At 41.4% G+C, this 18,732-nt stretch overlaps 1 protein-coding gene and 1 long non-coding RNA gene across 2 annotated transcripts in view; one reads left to right on the forward strand and one right to left on the reverse strand.

Moving 5' to 3' along the window:
- The window catches only part of LOC132824252 (transmembrane protein 263-like), a 181,862-nt gene extending 166,725 nt beyond the window's left edge, over nucleotides 1-15,137 (reverse strand). The window contains exon 1 of the mRNA XM_060838576.1: nucleotides 15,028-15,137. Within this exon, the coding sequence (XP_060694559.1) occupies nucleotides 15,028-15,033 (6 nt within the window). The 5' untranslated portion in view covers nucleotides 15,034-15,137. The remainder of the gene's footprint in view (nucleotides 1-15,027) is intronic.
- The window catches only part of LOC132824254 (uncharacterized), a 427,072-nt gene that overhangs the window by 337,419 nt on the left and 70,921 nt on the right, over nucleotides 1-18,732 (forward strand). The gene's annotated exons all lie outside the window — the stretch shown is intronic.

The following is an 18,732-nucleotide window of genomic DNA, read 5'->3' on the forward strand; positions in this document are numbered from 1 at the left end:
AATGGAGCTGCAGCAGGGCATTATTTAAAATGAGCCACAACACACTGCAGCACCCAGGAATGAGACACCAAGGAAAAACACCTATATAATGTATTCAGGAATAACAAATACCCGATGAGTACTGTCTGCCATTCCTCCACAAACCTAAACAAGACACAACATGCCCAGAGACTCTAGTCACCCTGCCATACATTAAAGACATCTCAAAGAGGATGACTAGACTACTATGGCCCCTTGGCATCATGGTAGCACACAGAACTACCACTACACAGAAACGGCTCCTCATTAATTTAAAAGGGCCCCATACCAACAACCAGCAGAACGAACATCAGATACAAAATACCTTGCAAGGACTGCAACAAACCTTGTGTTAGATACACTGGCAGGAAACTAGCCACCAAAAACATGACCAACATCATTAGTATCATATACACAGACAAAGAGGGACACCAGTTTGACTGGGACAATGCATCCATCCTGGGACAGGCTGAACAAAGACACACGCGGGAATTCATAGACACCTGGCATTCAAACCTGATCTCCATTAATAAACATGTCAATTTGGTACCATTTACCAACCTCGCAGAAAAATAACTGGAAGGGTCATCACTCACAACAGGCCAATATACATTAATCTCAATTGAGACAACACCAGCGCTTCATCGGAGACTCAGTGATGTTACCTAGCATGGTGACAAAATGTCAGAGAACAAGGCACGGTGGCACAGTGGTTAGCACTGCTGCCTCACAGCACCTGAGACCCGGGTTCAATTCCCGACTCAGGTGACTGACTGTGTGGAGTTTGCACGTTCTCCCTGTGTCTGCGTGGGTTTCCTCCGGGTGCTCCGGTTTCCTCCCACAGTCCAAAGATGTGCGGGTCAGGTGAATTGGCCATGCTAAATTGCCCGTAGTGTTAGGTAAGGGGTAAGTGTAGGGGTATGGGTGGGTTTCGCTTCGGCGGGTCGGTGTGGACTTGTTGGGCCGAAGGGCCTGTTTCCACACTGTAAGTCTAATCTAAAAGTCTACCAGCTCAGCCAGCAAACTTACAAACTGACTGGGGCATGTCACCGAAACACTTAGTTCTTGGGAGGGAATTACACCCATTAAGCAGTTTAATTTTAATCAATGATTGGGACAAAAAAGTCTGCCTGCAAGTGAAGTAGGTGTGGAATCTCTCGGTCTCTCTTGCTATCTTCTAACAGGCCTGGTAACTGTCCAAATTCAAGATTCTATGTAGCCAAAAGCAGGGATTGCAGGGAGGATACGCAAACTGAAGAAGGAAGTGTGGTGCAGGATGCCATGCTAATGTGTAGAATAAAAGGGAATGCCATGTTTGCCGGAACAGTCTCTTATATTCTCATCTGTGGAAAGAAGGTAATTTCTTCAGGACTAATTTTGAACAAGCAAAAAAAAAATTCAGTGCTGTGATCCACATAGGTACGAATGACCAAAAGAAAACAAAAGAAACACAGTCACTGCTAATGGAGTATGAACAATGAACTACCCAGAAAAACAAAACAATGAACAAAGTCAATAAATAGTTAAACATACAGTATGGATTCCTGCAATCCATTTGGATTTGCGACTTGAAGATTATCCAATTATCCTGCTATATGGTTTCTTGTTAGTCCTCTATCTGTACTCTCTCACTGCCTATAATATCAGAAGCTATGAAATGGTGCAGTTACCTTTCATGTGGCAACTTATTGAAGGTCTTTTCAAAATCCAGATACCTATCTACTTGTTCCTCTATACCCACACATGTTGAATTCTCAAACAAGGTGGTGAATGCATTACCAAATCAAGTATGCTTTGTGCTAGATGCATGGACAGGTCCACCTCAATGATAAGTAAAGAGCATTCCATTGCATCCTGATTGGTTCCTCGCATGCGATGTATAGATACTAGTCAATCAAATGGAGAACTGTCACTTCCAGTCTGTCGATGAAGCCATGATATGTAAGCAGCTGGTATAGTTAGAAATTCAGTAATGATAATGCCATTAAAATGTCATATTGTGACAGTTTCACTCATCCGAGTCCAAGTTTGAACTGTTATTCAACAAGAACTTCCAGGCTCAAATCACAAAACTTGCTCTAATCTTCAACAACATTTTTAAATTGCTTTCTCAAAAGCAGAAGATAGAATGTCGGGACCACACATTTTAAAAAGGAAATCAAGGTTCCAAACAAGACGTGCACTGCAGGAACAAATTCGTCCACCGCCCTCAACTGTATATCACCAGCGAAGATCTGGACCCTCAGCGAGGTCTCTCGGTTCCACGATCAGTCAATAAACACTCTCAGTCTGGCTTTTAAGACTTCACTCTTCATTTTTCACACGGCCGAGCACAGAGCGTCCAGAAACTGAAATTATACACTTCTGCGTTCCTCAGAGGAGCTGCGCAATTAGCTTAAAACAGACATTTTTATACTTTCTTAAAGAAGGGTTCAGGCTATGATTGCCTAGTACATTCAAACAGTTACCATTCAATACACAATCCCGCTTTATTTGACAGTTACTTGGTCCAATGATATTTCCTGGGAACCAACTTTGCTTTCCAACACTCAGGCCACCCTTATCTTACTAACCAAGCCATTGCACGTGCATCTGAAGTTCAGTTAGGATGGCCAGTAATGTCTTATTTCTATGGTGTAGAGAGAGCATAATCTTTATTGAAGCAGACTATGGTTAATCAATTATGCAGCTACAACAGAATTAGCAGTTAGTAATTTAAAAGTCATTTTATGCAGCTTTAGCCGAATTGTTAATTTGCAGATGAGAAGCTTGGCATGCTATTAATATAGAGAAGCCATTTTATTGCTGCCTAAGTTATAAGAGCATCTGTTAAGTGGTTGTTCCTGACAACTAGTTACCTCAACCTGTATTCAGGTTTCAGATCCTCATCAGCAAGCTGACACCATCAGCTGTGACCCCAAAACAACGCTCTGATCAAAAGGAATAGTGAACTCAATCAGAATCTCATCATATCATGGCCTCGAGCAAGTCCTGGAAGAGGGGATAAGGAAGACCGACAAGGAGTGGGAAGGGATGCTGTCTAAATTGCCCATTACCTCCTCAAAAGAATTCTGACAAATTCGTCAGGCATGACCTCCCCTTGACAACGTTGTGCTGACTCAGGTCTATTTTCTGGAAGGAAAACCCAAAACTTAACGTGCATCTTTGAAAAGAAACTTGAATGTCAAAGCCCAACACCTGTTCATTTTCAGATTTGAAAACAGGCATTAGAACTTTTTACATACATTTTAAGACAGCATACCACAACGATCATGGTGCCAGATCTATTCTTGACAGTTACAGCACATGAATTTTGTCTTTAAAACTGTATCCTTTCCATTAGTTATAAATAGAAAACAAGATGTAGGGAATTCTAAGTTCACCCAGGCAAATCACTGCAGAAACTGCCAAGATTTCACAACATCCAGTCTCAGCGAAGTCAGTCAGATCGGGATAGTCAATTTTAAAGATTCAGCATCAGAACTTTTCATAAATCAGACTGAATTTCTTTGTTTATTTTTAACATACATGTGCTATTTTCAGCTGTATGAACATGTTATGGTTAACATTTACAGAATAATTAACTTTACAGCAAGTTACTAACATCAAGAACAAACTTGCACACTGATCAAGTGACCCAAGCAAATATTGTCAGCAACAGCTAAGCATAAGAATCGAAGACATAGAAGCAGAATTAGGCTATTTGACCCACAGAGTCACCTCCACCTTCAATCGTGGCTGAGATCTTTCTCATCCCCATTCTCCTACCTTCTTACCGTAACACCCAATCTCCTTATTGGGAAAGGATCTGCCGTAAATCCACACAATATCTTGGCCTGCACAGCCTTCTGTGGCAAAGAGTTCCATAGATTTACCACCCTCTGGCTGAAGAAATTCCTCATCTCAGTTTTAGAGATTCATCCCATTACTCTGAAGCTGTACTCTCAGGTCCTAGTCACTAACGGAAACATCTTCTCCTTATCCATTCCATTCAAGTCTCTCAGTGTTCTTTAACTTTCAAACAAATCTTCCCTCATCCTGCTAAACTCCACCCCTCATATGACATGTCCCTCATCTCCAGAATGATTATTGGAAACCTCCTCTGGATCCCCTCTTATCCTTGTTCAGCTCCAGGGTCCAAAACTGCTCTCAACAGTCCAAATGCAGTCTGACCTGAGCCTTTTACAGCCTCAGCAGTATATATTAGCTCTTGTATTCTTACTCTGAAAATGAATGCCAACATTGCCTTTGCATTCCCAACAGCTGAGAATCCATATGTGACTGCGAAGTCCCTTCAAGCTTCAGGTTTCCAAATCCTTGCCCCATTTAGAAAATAGCCTAATCTTATATTCTTGCTACCGAAGTGCAGAACCTCACAGATTCCCATTTTGTATTCCATCTGTCACTCCTTTGACAACTCAGCTTGTCCAAGGTCTTCTGCAGCCTCCCCATTTCCTCAACACTACTTGACCATCCACCTATTTTTGTGTTATGTGTAAACTTTGGAGCAATGGCCCCGAGTTCCTTTGTCCAGATTATTAATGTATAACGAAGATAGTTGTGATCCCAAACCCACGAAGCCTACAAGTCACAAACTCCCATTTATCCCTAATTGGCCTTCTGTCAGTCAGCCAATCCTCTACCCATGCCAAAACTTTATCTCTAACACCATGGGCTCTTCGCTTATTTTAGCAGCTTCCTATGTAGCACCTTATCAAACACCTTCTCTCAACCCAAACACACCATATCCACTGGCTCTCCTCTGTCTAAATTGCTCATTACCTCCTCAAAAGAATTTGGACAAATTTGTCAGGCATGACCTCCCCTTGACAACATTGTGCTGACTCAGGTCTATTTTCTAAAGACACAAATCCTTGGTTATGCAGCAATAGATCACGATAGCATCATTGATATGAGACCTGTATCCCCTGAAGCACTTGCTGCCAGATGGAAAACAGCAGCTTTTGCCTCATTCTAGTGAGCAACCAATACCTTTATATTAAAGTTGCTGCTGTGAAAAACCACAAGCCAGTCACTGATGCTTGAATCACTGTAGCTGTGTTGTTGCTCAGTTATCCAGCAACATCTCTTCCATGCATTTGTAGGACATCAGCATCCCTGGCTGGCCAGCATATCTTGCTCATCCCTTGTTTCTTATGGCATGAGTTGTCTGCTTGAATCCTGCAGTCCACACGTAGTAGTCCACTCAATGCATTTAGAAAGGGAATTCCAGGATTTCAACCCAACAAGAAACTTGCCAAGTCAAGATGGTGAGTGCAACTAAGTAATGAACTTCTAAGAGTATTTTTGTCTGTCTGCCACACTTGCCCTTCTGGATGGAAATGGTGAAGGATTTGTAAAGTGCTGTCTGAGGATCTTGGAATTTCTGCAGTGCATCTTGCAGATTAGTACACAGTTGTGGTGGTGCCACCAGTATTGCTCTACGTAGTGCCAAGCTTGCTGTTGGAGCCATAGCCATCAGGCATATTCCTAACCTTGGCCTTGTACATGATGGACAAGTTATGGGGAACCATGTGAGATAGGTACTCTGTAGTATTCATAGTCTCTGATGATAGTGGGGTCTCAGTGATGGTAACATGCAAAGTCATGGGATTGTGGTTAGATAATTTCTTATTGGAAATAGTCAGCCTGGCATGATGTGAATGGAACTTGGCACTTGTCAGCCCAAGCCTGGCAACTGTCCAGATTTGTTGCAGTACGAGGAGCTAATTATTGTGCAAACATCCTCACTTCTGACTTTATGATAAAGGGAAGGTCATTGATGAAGCAGATGAAAATTATTGTACCAAGTATGTGATCTTGAAGAATTCCTACAGACACATCCTGGTGCTGACATGACTGTCCACCTATAACCACAGCCATCTTCATACAATTTTAGATGTGACTCCAAGCTTAGAAAAAGGTTGCCTCAATTCCCACTGATTCCAGTTTTGTTAGCGCTTCTTGATACCACACACAGTCCCATGCTGCCTTACCATCAATGGCTGTCACTCTCACCTCACCTCTGGCATTCAGTTAGTTTGTCCAGAGAAGGTGGTGATGAGGTCAAGAGCAGCATGGCCCTGGCAGAACCCAAACTGGGCGTCACTGAGCATATTATTGCTAAGCAGGTGCTGCTTGATAGCACTGTTGATGACACCTTCCATCACTTTACTGACGATTGGGAGTGGGCTGATAGGGTACTAACTGACAAGGTTGAATTTGTCCTGCTGTTTCTGTACACAATATTCCTGGGCCATTTCCCATATTGTCAGCTATGTACCAGGTGTTAACACAACATTGAAACAGTTTGGCTAGGAAGCAGCATGTTTTGGTGCCCAAAGTGTTCAGTATTATTACCAGAATTGTCAGGAGCCATCGCTTTTGCATCTCCAGTATTTCTTGGTATCACGTGGAGTGAATAGAATTGGTTGAAGACTGCAATGTCTGATGCTAGGAAACCACTGTTGGAGCCCAAGATGGATCATCCACTCAAAACTTCGAGCTGAAAATTGCTGCAAGTGCTTCAGCCTTACCTTTTGCACTCATCAATCTGTCTCTTCTATCATTGAGGTTGGGGATATTTGCTGAGCCTCCTCTTCCACTGAGTCCCAAATGGATATTGGGCTACAGAATCATTTAGCTCTATCATTTGCCGCTTGGTAGCTTCAGCAGATTGACACCCCATTTTTCAGCATGCATAGTACTGCTCCCTACATGCCCTCCTGCATCCACTTATGTAGGGTTGATCTCCTGGTTGAAAGTAATGGTTGAGTGGGTGTTATGCCAGCCTACGAAAATGCAAATTGTGCTCGAGTACAATTCTGCTGCTGTTGACAGTCTACAATTTCTCATGCCCAGTTGAGTTGCTTCAGAATTGATATAACTGAGTGGCTTGCTTGGCACTTTGTGTCAATAAATGTGGCGCTGGAAAAGCACAGGAGTTCAAGCAGCAGAGGAGCAGGAGAGTCAATGTTTCAGGCATAAGCCCTTCATCAGGAGAGTGAGGGGTGCCGAGAGACAAGTGTGTGTTTGCGGGGGTGGGGGGGGTGATGGCAGTGAAAGTAATTTGGACGGTGATAGGTAGATGAAGGTAGGGGATGATGGTGATAGATTGTAGCAAAGGCTGGAGTCAGTAGGTGGGAAGGTAGGATATTTCAAGAGGGCAGTAACAAGTTGGAGGGTTGGATCTTGGGTACGGTGGGGGGAGGGGAGATGAAGAAACTAGTGAAATCAACATTGATCCAGTTTGATTGGAGGGTCCCAAGACAGAAAAATGAGGTGTTCCTCCTCTAGGCGTCTGGTGACTTGGATTTGGCAGTGGAGGCGACCCAGGACTTGCATGTCCTTGGTGGAGTGAGAGGGGGAGTTGAAGTGGCCAGCTGTAGGGTAGTGGGGTTGTTGGGTGCATATATCCCAGAGATGTTTCCTGATCCATTCCCCAAGTTGGCATCCTGTCTCCCCAAAGCAGATTTTCACAGGCAGTTTAGAGTCAGTCAACTGTATTCTGGTTCTAGAGTCACAATAAAGCTAGACGAGGCGAGGATGACAGATTTCCTTCCCTGAAGGATTTGAGTGAGCCAGGTGGTTCCCCCACCCAACCCAACCATCAAAAATAATACCAGTAGGCCATCACCTTCCCCTTTAGTGATGACAGGTCACTGCTTGGAATACACCTGGAGGGATGTCAGCTCAGCTTGCCTGGCCTTAGTGGAAAGTTTCATATCCATTCCATCCAGTGATCACATCCAGTGCTTAAATAGCCTCAGGTTCAATCCATTGCCACAATAGAGATAAAAGACAGACAACAAATAGTTAACTATCATTTGAGTTTAATACAAGACCTTCATAAGTTATAAATTGCTTTAAAAAAAAACCAAACATTAACTTCAACTTGCTGTTGTGCTCTCAACCAACTTGGGCCAAACTCTTGGAACCAAACAAGATAAATAAAAACTTTTAAACTCTTTCACATATGAAGAAAATATTGGCTCTTCTTTTTTTGATTTACAATTTTCTCATGGGATCAATGTGAACATTCAATTTAAATAACGATGCAGACACAGGATTATGCAAGTCTACAGAATTTCAGGAAGTTTTGGGGCAGGAGAGAGAAAGAGCATGGCTTGGTAACAGCAATGAGTAGACGATTTACACTCTACAATATCTTCAACATCTTGGAAGCCAGTTCCATTCAGAGTAAATTGAAAAGAACATCCAGTCACAGACAACAAGGATTCCATAGATGTTGATTCTGTTGAGAAAGGCATCAGCTGAACAGCCACAGTTTCAGGTTCAAGTTAATATTTTTCCTCTCCCAACTAGAGGAGACAAAATCCTTTTCAAACTTCATACCTTAATTTGAGATTACCTTTTAGCTTTTTCCTTGAGGTTATAAGATAATATCTTTCTTTCTTTCTTTCACTCAAGAAAACTTGGTAACTGTCCCTAACTTTGACTGGTACGACATTTTAAACTGAAGTGAGATACAGCTGCAAGCCCAAAAAACATTTAAAACCATTGTTATAACCAAAAGTGTGAAGAGAAAAGAGTGGATTCACTCTCCCTCCTGAAGATAAATTTTGTAGGTTTGACCAAGCGATTGTCACCACTGGCAAATGATAGAACCGGAGTGCAAGGAAATAAATCTTCTCTTTTTGGCAGTTTAAATTAAACTGCCTGCAGAAAACATTTTTATGTTTAAGCCGAGATGTACAGATTCTTTTTCAATAGGAGAAAGCAGGGACACAGGGAAGGGTCAGGAAAGTGGATGTGAGGTATGCCGGATCAATCTTGATCCTACTGGATGGTGGAGGGGACATAAGGGGACAAACTTCCTACTCCTTCCCCTATTTCTTAAGCTCTTATTTACTTTGTACACTTGATAAAACAGGAATAACTTGCTAAAAATTGAAACTGTTACCCTTGGAAGAACTGGGGGTGGAATTTCATCTGAAGCCCGAAAAATAGTCATTGTAAAACATGCAGCCAAATATCTAGCAGTGGAAACTGAAGACGATGAAACAGATTAATGTTTAAAACAACCGAGATTGGAACCTAGAATTCCATCAGGAAAAAAAAGAATCCCAGCAATTGGAGAAAAAAATTTTAAACTCTTATGCATCCATTGTGAATACAACACAAACAAGTCTCAGTTCATTTCAATTGGAAGAATGGGTCATGTTTATGAAAAGGCTGGACCAAATGCCAGGATGTGGTTCTGTTCGCCGAGCTGGAAGTTTTTGCTGCAAACGTTTCGTTCCCTGGCTAGGGAACATCATCAGTGCTATTGGAGCCTCCTGTGAAGCGCTGCTTTGATGTTTCTTCCGGTATTTATAGTGGTTTGTTCTTGCCGCTTCCGGGTGTCAGTTTCAGCTGTAGTAGTTTGTATGTGGGGTCCAGGTCGATGTGTCTGTTAATGTTCTAACCTTTGCATAACTGCCTCTGCTATGAGTCCCGAGATTGGTGATCCCATGGGTGTTCCGTTGATTTGTTCGTATATCTGATTGTTGAACCGGAGGCCGAACCTATCAACAAGGACAGCATACTTAAACTACTAGACCTGTGCCTCACCACACACTTTACATTCAACAATCAGATATACGAACAAATCAACGGAACACCCATGGGATCACCAATCTCGGGACTCATAGCAGAGGCAGTTACGCAAAGGTTAGAACATACAGCCCTACCACAAATCCAACCCAAACTCTGGATCAGATACGTCGATGACACCTTTGTAATCATCAAAAACACAGAAATAGAAAAAACACACCGAATCATCAACGCCACACTCACAGGAATACGATTCACGAGAGAAGAGGAAAAGGATAGCCAACTCCCATTCCTAGACGTGTTAGTAGAGAGAACACCCAACGGAGAATTCACCACAAGGGTACACAGGAAACCAACACACACAGACCAAGTCCTAAACTATGAAAGTAACCACCCCAACACACACAAACGAAGCTGCATCAGGACACTATTCAAAAGGGCCACAACACACTGCAGTACAGCAGAACTGCGAAAAGAGGAAGAGGAACACCTATACAAGGTATTCGCCAAAAACGGATACCCACGCAACTTCATCACCAGATGCCTAAGAGATAGACCACGGAACAAGGACATGCCACAACCAAAAGGACGAGCCACACTACCATACGTCAGGAGCGTCTCAGAACTGACAGCCAGACTACTGCGACCCTTAGGACTCATAACAGCACACAAGCCAACTTCCACACTCAGACAACAACTCACTAGAATAAAGGACCCAATACCCAGCACGAGCCAAACTAACGTAGTTTACAAAATACCATGCAAGGACTGCACAAAACACTATATAGGACAAACAGGAAGACAGCTAACAATCCGCATCCATGAACATCAGCTAGCCACAAAACGACACGACCAGCTATCCCTAGTAGCCATACACTCAGACAACCAGGAACATGAAAATTTGACTGGGAAAACACTACCATCATAGGACAAGCCAGACAGAGAACAGCCAGGGAATTCCTAGAGGCATGGCATTCATCCACAAACTCCATTAACAGACACATAGACCTGGACCCCATATACAAACCACTACAGCTGAAACTGACACCCGGAAGCGGCAAGAACATTCATCAACAGACACATCGACCTGGACCCCACATACAAACTACTACAGCTGAAACTGACACCCGGAAGCGGCAAGAACAAACCACTATAAATACCGGAAGAAACATCAAAGCAGCGCTTCACAGGAGGCTCCAATAGCACTGATGATGTTCCCTAGCCAGGGAACGAAACGTTTGCAGCAAAAGCTTCCAGCTCGGCGAACAGAACCACAACAACAGACACCCGAGCTACAAATCTTCAACCAGACTTCAAATGCCAGGAGTTAGGTCATCATACAAGCACATGTAGAGAAGCTTCAAGGATTGATGACCAATCTGTGGGCCTTTTAGTGGAGACATAACACCTCTAATTCTTGCACTAAAGACAGTATAGGGATTTTTGATTTGAGAATTTTAGAACAATCAGTAAAACCTGAACAATTTTAAAATCCCTCTTCCTTCCAAACGAAGAAACTAAATTACATCATACAAAATCTAAAGCTCTTAAGAAATACCTGATCAAATGATATGACACAATGACTGGAAGTGGCACGTATCTTAATGACACATCGCATGCTCTGGGATACCTTCAAATAGGCCTTCAGGTTATGTACCTGTTTACTTTTTTTGCAGTGAAACTAGTAAAAATACATTACTTTGCTGTATAACCTGTAAGGGAGCAGACACAAAACTTTAGCAGAGGAAAGCAAATGTGTTCGTACTCACTGGTATATGCTCCATCTTAGCCTGGTCTGTGGAGTAATATTCAGAACAAAATCTGCTTTCAGCAATCAAACTGTCTAAGATGAGGTGTGCAGCTTCAACAAGATATTACTGAAGCACACTGTGATTTGCATATACATGTCTCATTGGACCAGTGAGGGAGCTATCCAGACAATTAAGCAACACCTACATTTCTGGGAAAATTTCCCTAAAACTGTTTTTATAGGCTTCTCAATACATGAGCTGTGATGGGCATAAGATCTCAGCATAGTATCAACATTTTTTAAATTGAAAAAAGTCTAATGAGAGAGCCAGTGGAGGGAAAAGGAAAACAGAAAACACACGTCCCAGAAGTTTGTAATATCAACATCCATGTTCTATTGTTCTCCAATTTGTCAACTGCAACTCTTTAAAAGAGCAAGGGAAAATTGGAGTCACTGAAAGGAAGAACACGAAAGCCCACAGGAAATGACTGACCTCTCGGTTCAGCCAAAGAACCAGCAATCTAAACAAATGAGCATTCTTATGACATAGCACAAAGACATCCTTGAAGAGAGGTAAATAACTGCGGTAACAATCCACCTGGCTTTTGAAATTTTGTACGTGGAGATACAGAATTATGTTCCTGACTATTTTATAACCTCTGCTCTGTTTGTGTGCATTTGCTTATGGTAGTTTTAAAAGGGGTAAAGTTTAAGTTAAATAAATTAGAAATCCTGCCCTTCTGCTATTCCAGATAAGTTTAGGAATTTAGTTCAAGTAAGGTTTAGCAATTCACCTGGGTCCTCTTTTCCCCACTGACTGCAAACGGTTTAATGACAATAAATAGTAATTCTTATGAAAAACCTGAGGTGCATTTTCTTTTAGCCTGAACTGGACAGAGAGAGGTTAATCAAATTTACATTTTGTCGACTCAAGGAATGGGGATTTTCAGCACAATATCCCCAACAAGTTGTGACATGGAACAGTTGAAGCACAGAGGATCCTTACAAATTGGAGCTTGAAGATAGTGGAGGGAGCACTGTTGCAAACTGATTTGTCAACAAATACACAGTCAAAAGAAATCCCAAATTAAAACGGTAAAGCAGGAAAAATTATTAAGTCTCTTTTTCCAATTTATTCGCACCTTACAATTACCCGACCTTGTACAGTAAAAAGCTTTCAGGAAAATCTCTCTGCTTAGTGTACCATCTCTGAACAAGTATGATATCTACCATATTGTTAATGCAGCCATGTTTTCACAGTGCACTACAAAATCCTGGAGCATCTCTGCAGTTTCAACTAAAGAAAAAGACAGGTGAGTTGTTTGGCATTCATTGTCCCCAGTGTGTAAAGAGCATGGTGCATCTTTTTGCTTCATGCCATAGGTTTCCACTTCCTGTATCAATTTCATTGTTTCTGACTGAGGAGATGACTCTCAGAAGTTAAGCCATCATTGCAGGGTGTTACCATCCTTTCAGGAAGAGATCTCCTGCTGAAAGATGACTTGCCCATACTCCATGGTGGTGCACTTCCGTGTGGACCATCTCCATTTTGATTGGTTGGCATAGTCAAAAGACAAGCCTGCCCATGTTTATCAAATACAGACTTACCATTCATTAACTTTGCTTATCATTGCAACTTTCTATTCTTTTGGTTACCCTGTCTGCGAAGAATAGCTGACAGCTAGACTTTTAGGTTAACCAAATTGGTCTCATTGCAATTTAGATCAAGAAATAGCTCAAGTAAACATCAGGTAGGACTGTAATTTAAGCAGAGAAAATGATTACTCTTTCATCAAGTGGAAGGCAGACAGGGCTCGATCCCAGTTTGGATTTTACAAGGGAATAAGAACTGAAAAATCTCATCTTCCAGCTCATGCAAGTAGAGCTGTAGACATCCCTAGTGTTATGGCAATAGAAAAATGTTGCTGAGATATCCACAAATGAAATTGTATATCCAAGTTTTATTTATGAGAATGGCTGGAAGTGGGAGGTATTCAATTAACATATTTGGGTTATATTATGCCATTAAGACTATATTAAAAAGAGAAAACAAAATGATATTTCTGCTCTGTGGAAAACATGCAACGTTGTGGCATATTTCCACTGATTACACTATTATGAGGTGGAATTTCTTTTTTGAAATGTTAACTGGATTCTAATAATATAAACAAGATTCCGACTAACAAAGATTAAAACAAGACCTTTCATCTCAGTCAAGCAAATTTACCACCTTAAAATTTATACTACAAATCTGGATTACCAAGTAATCCAAAAGGTACATTAGGTATCAGAATTTTCAAAATACCAAATAAAAAGCAAATGATAGAACATTAGCACAAGTGACGATGAAAGCCTGGTTGAGGAAATACTATTTAAGGGACAATGGAAAAGTTTGAGAGAATTACAAGGGCATACAAATTCAAGATAATTCACTCAAAGGTGGCAGTGTAGGGTGTCTGAATGCACCAGTAGTCCCAACTTCTGGGTGCAGAGTTCTCATAATAAACTTACCAAGATCAGGAATGGAAAGATCAGAAAAAAACATCAAGAATGAGAATTCTGAACTTGAAACATTTATGAAACAAAACCAAAGTAGGTCAGTAATCATTAGATGATGACATAACCATGCTTGTTGAGAACTAGGATAGACAATCAGGCACAAAACTCCCCACAGATATCAGAAATGACTTCAAAACATGTAAACCACAGCAACCCCAAATTATCTTCAATGTGTATCTTATCGTTTATTTCTGTTGCTGTAAGCATACATATAGCTGAGATTTTTTTTCTGAAAAGAACATAGTCAGCCTTGTGAACAGCTATCATTGTTTTTTGCATATAGGGACACAGTGTCCACAGGAGAAAACTAGTAACTATATGGTGTCCTGCACTTCGAAGCATTCCTTGTTCTAGCCACCAGTCCATCAACGCACAAATGAATTTCCTGATGACTCAGTGTATGTCCTCAATTATATTATACCTCCTTAAAGCCATAAAGATATCAAAATTATGCTCTGCTGAATTTTAAACACAGTAATATTGAGTTTTCCAGCAATGAATGAAATTATATCAATTCAATTTTTTAAAAAGAAATGAAATTTCAGAACCAACAAGACTTTTTAAATTGAAAGCAATGAACATTAAAGATATCACCTGTCTGTTATATTCGATTACTTAAATCTAACTCTGCTTTTGAGAAAACCCAATGATACCTAAGGAGAAGGTTCACATGCATTCTGGCCAAGTTTACAAACTTCTATCTTATTGCAATGAAATCCGTTCAACTCTTACGACACTGAATTTAGTTCACAAAGGCGAAGATTCTCTCCGTCCTAAACCCAAACCAGAGGCACGCTATTTTTTTGTGACATGACCATTTAACGTTACAATCAAGACATCAAAGATAGAATGTGCTTGTCGAGTGCGCAGCAAGTGCAGAGAAACTTCCAGCAATTCCGTTCTTTTCGAAGCCCGGATATGATTGACATTGTCCTGCCTAAGGTAGGGGGCTCATGGACGGAGGGTCCTGGGCCTACTCACAGACTCAGCCTCCACCGCGGCGGAGGGGAGCTGGCAGTGAGGGGGCCGCGGGGGGTCGCTTGGAAGGGTCCGAGGATGGGAGAGAAGGAGACCGGGGTCGCACAAGCCGCCCCCCAGCTCGCTGTGAGAGTGCGAACACACGCAGCTTCCCCGCTTCCTCTCACCTTCATGGTGATCGCGACGAGGAGCAGGCGGCAACCGCCGCGACCTGAAGCCGGCTCCGTCACTCGCTCACAGCAACAAGCCCCAACATCAAAGCCAGCACCGACAGGAAGTGACGACAACAGGGAAACGAGTATGACTCCACCCCCAGCGCCCACTCTAACCAATCAATATGCTGCGTTGTATCCAACCAATCAGCATATGGCATCCTCCCTGACTAATCAGCATACTTCGCACTACTCAACCAATCATCGTGCAGTCTTCTTCACACACATTCGGTCCCACGTTATCAACCCACAAGTTCATTTGAAATCACAAGCTTGCGAAGCGCTGCCCCTTTGTCATGTGAAGGCTTCAGGAAATCACTAGGACTAGAGTAATGTGGTGTTGTGTGACTTTTAATCATGTCAATTCCAGTCCAACACAAGCACCTCGACATCATTGCACCAAATTGATACAGACCTCTCTGCACAACCTGGCCAGTCAATACTGGATTAGTGGTGCTGGAAGAGCACAGCAGTTCAGGCAGCATTCAGATTGTTTTACCAAAAAATCAACACGCAAACCGTTTCCAAATCAATTAATATGTAGATCTCTTGATCAATCATAAATGATTAAAGACTTAATGGCAATCTAAGTTTGTTCAAAACTTAGAGGAGAAAGTGAGGTCTGCAGATGCTGGAGATCAGAGCTGAAAATGTTTTGTTGGAAAAGCGCAGCAGGTCAGGCAGCATCCAAGGAACAGGAAATTTGACGTTTCGGGCATAAGCCCTTCTTCAGGAAAACCCTGTTCCTTGGATGCTGCCTGACCTGCTGCGCTTTTCCAGCAAAACATTTTCAGCTTGTTCAAAACTTAGCATAAGTTGCATGACATTTTTATATTTTACTATAAATTCTGTGCCTTGTGAACCTGCCATATCACCTACCTGACAGAGGAACAATGCACTGAAAGCTAGTCCTTCCAAATAAACCTATTGGATTATAACCTGTTGTTGTGTGATTTTTAACTTAGTCCACCCCAGTCTAAGACCGTCACTTCCACATCATAATATATTTATGACTGGGCTGAAGTTCATTGCCAGTACAATTCCCTCTACTTGATCAGTGTCATCTTCTTTACCTTCCAAACCTTGTGTAACATCCATATCAATTTAATTTCTCTGGTCTTGATTTTGAACTAGAACTGAAAAAGGGCAATTTTGAAGCCAGAGACTGCGGAAGGAATTGCTGCACTCTTAAAAACAAGTTCCTGAAATTCATTGTGTATGGTGTTAACATTGTAGCTTTATTCACGCAATCAGGGAGGAGAAATATTTGCAGACAGCACAGCACCGGAAGTTGTGTGCTGAGTGAGATTTATCTGGTAACAAATAGCTGATTTGTTTGTGCAATTCAGACCAGTTATGGATGCCAAAGGTCATCAGCCTCCCTGACTGGTTGCTGGATAGCTGAACAGCTTGTGGGTGTTAATGATACAGGGATTGAAGCATAGGTTGAGTGCCTCTATCTCTCTCTTCCTTTCTCTCTGTGTAGTAACAATACCTGAATCCTGTAAAAGTACAGCTATTTTCCCCACCAGTTGCTGAAGGTTGTTGCTTTTAACCAACAATTAAGAGATTTTGTGGTTAGTGTGCCAATTCTTATATGCCTCCCACGAACCCGAAGAAAAGGGATTGAAGAACAGAAAGTCTGAGCAACCCAAAGGGAACTTCTCAACAATCTCTGTGGACCATATCCCCATCTTTTATTCTCTTATCCATAAAAGAAATGCTATTTTTTATTTGTTTTTATCTGCATATTTATACAGAGGTTTTAGAAGGAGGATAGAGTTTAAAAGGTAGACACGTATATTGCTAGTTCACAACTGTTTTTGAGTTTAGAGTTTACATATTTCTAATAAATAATGGGCTAGTGATTGTCACGAGGTCAGCCAGGTGGACTTCATAGAATATGAGTTCCCTGATTGGGGCTGTTAACCTGGTCAAATCAGAGAACTCTGGCTAACAATATAATCAAGAGTGTCAGGGATTCTGCTCACTTTGAGAAATAGTTCTGAAGGAGCTGGACTAGTGTCAAGTATGATGTATGTGTAAATAAAGGGTGACTTAGTGACAGGATACCAGCCTCTGTGGTGTTATTTCAAGTAGCTCTTGATCAGCACAGGAACCTGGCCAGGGTTTTGCATAAACTTGATTCCTTTAAACAAGTAAATTGTGAACTTTTGCATGCTGTGATTAAATCATTAACTTTAAGGGGAGTCTGGGAGAAGTAGTGCTCAATAATTAGCACACTTTCCCAAGTCAATTGTTAACTTCAAGAACCTTGTCATTCCCAAGTTTGACAGACCTGTGCAACACTGCCAGAACCTAAGAACCCCTTATAAATGCTGAAAGGTCCTAACAAATCCTAACAAACTCAAGTAGAACCTGTAAGACCACAACAGGGCTTGGTAGACTTAACATCCTCAAACAAACACTAACATGCTCCAAAACCTCAATAGTGGAATTCACAGAACCCCCTAACAAATGCTCATAGACCTGAGCTGTCTCAGACCAATCCAAATAGACCCCACTTGGTCTATTTGGATTGGTCTGATGACTTCAAAAAGACTCCACTTGGTCTGAACGGAACCTCACAGACCTTAACACTCCCAAACAAATGCTAAACAATCTTAAAATACTTGAGGAGACACTAACAAACCAGAGTAGAAGCCCATTGTTGGTTTAGTATGAAAAGTAAAATACTGCTGATGTTGGAAATCTGAAAGCAACACAGAGAATGCTGGAGGCTTGGGACCATTGGTAAAGAGAGAAACAGAGTTAATGTTTCAAATCATGATGATTTTTCTTCAGAATTTAATTTTGCTGCTTCATTTACTGGTAAACATCAGTTGTTGACATGTTTTCCATCAGTTACGACATTTTCCTGAACACCAATTTTGTCTTTTCCTGTGGAGGAATGGATCATTTTTATTTTCTAGAATGTAGCACGTAGATCCATATATTTATAATCACTCAAGACTCATAGAATCCATGTCAGTAATTATAAGTGTGAGGAAACAAGTATCTAGGATGTGAGATGACAGATTATTGAGATAGAGGATATGTAACATTTCAATACTTTGGTGTCATTTGATATTCCAGAGATTGATACTGTATTTTTGAGCTTGCACATATCATGTTACTTGTCTAATTTAGTTTTCTCTTTTGTTTTTAATCTGAAAACACCCTTGTTCATGCTTAGTTACCAAGATAATTTCAGTTCATCAGACACTGCCGGGAATTCCGAGGAATATAGAGATCACATTCAAAATTACAGATTCTGCATTGTAATATCATATTAGATAAATTCTTCCCCAGCATTCCAATTTTTGCAATTCTTTGATTATCTAATTTGGACATGGTTTCTAGATGAACCCTGTGTCAGTTGCACACTATGGGATGCAATGGTAATGTCATTAGTTAGTAATCCAGACAGGAAGTGAGGACTGCAGATGCTGGAGATCAGAGTCAAGAATATGGTGCTGAAAAATCACAGCAGGTTAGGCAGCATCTGAGGAGGAGGAGAATTGACATTTCAGGCATAAACCCTTCATCAGGAATTCCTGACCTGGGAACATTGGTTTGAATCCAGATGGTGAAATTGAATTTCAATGAAAATCTGAAAGAAAAAGTGAGTCTAACAGTGACGATGTGACCATTGTTGTC

The sequence above is a fragment of the Hemiscyllium ocellatum genome, chromosome 18 (assembly GCF_020745735.1).
Source record: "Hemiscyllium ocellatum isolate sHemOce1 chromosome 18, sHemOce1.pat.X.cur, whole genome shotgun sequence".
NCBI classification, from domain to species: domain Eukaryota; kingdom Metazoa; phylum Chordata; class Chondrichthyes; order Orectolobiformes; family Hemiscylliidae; genus Hemiscyllium; species Hemiscyllium ocellatum.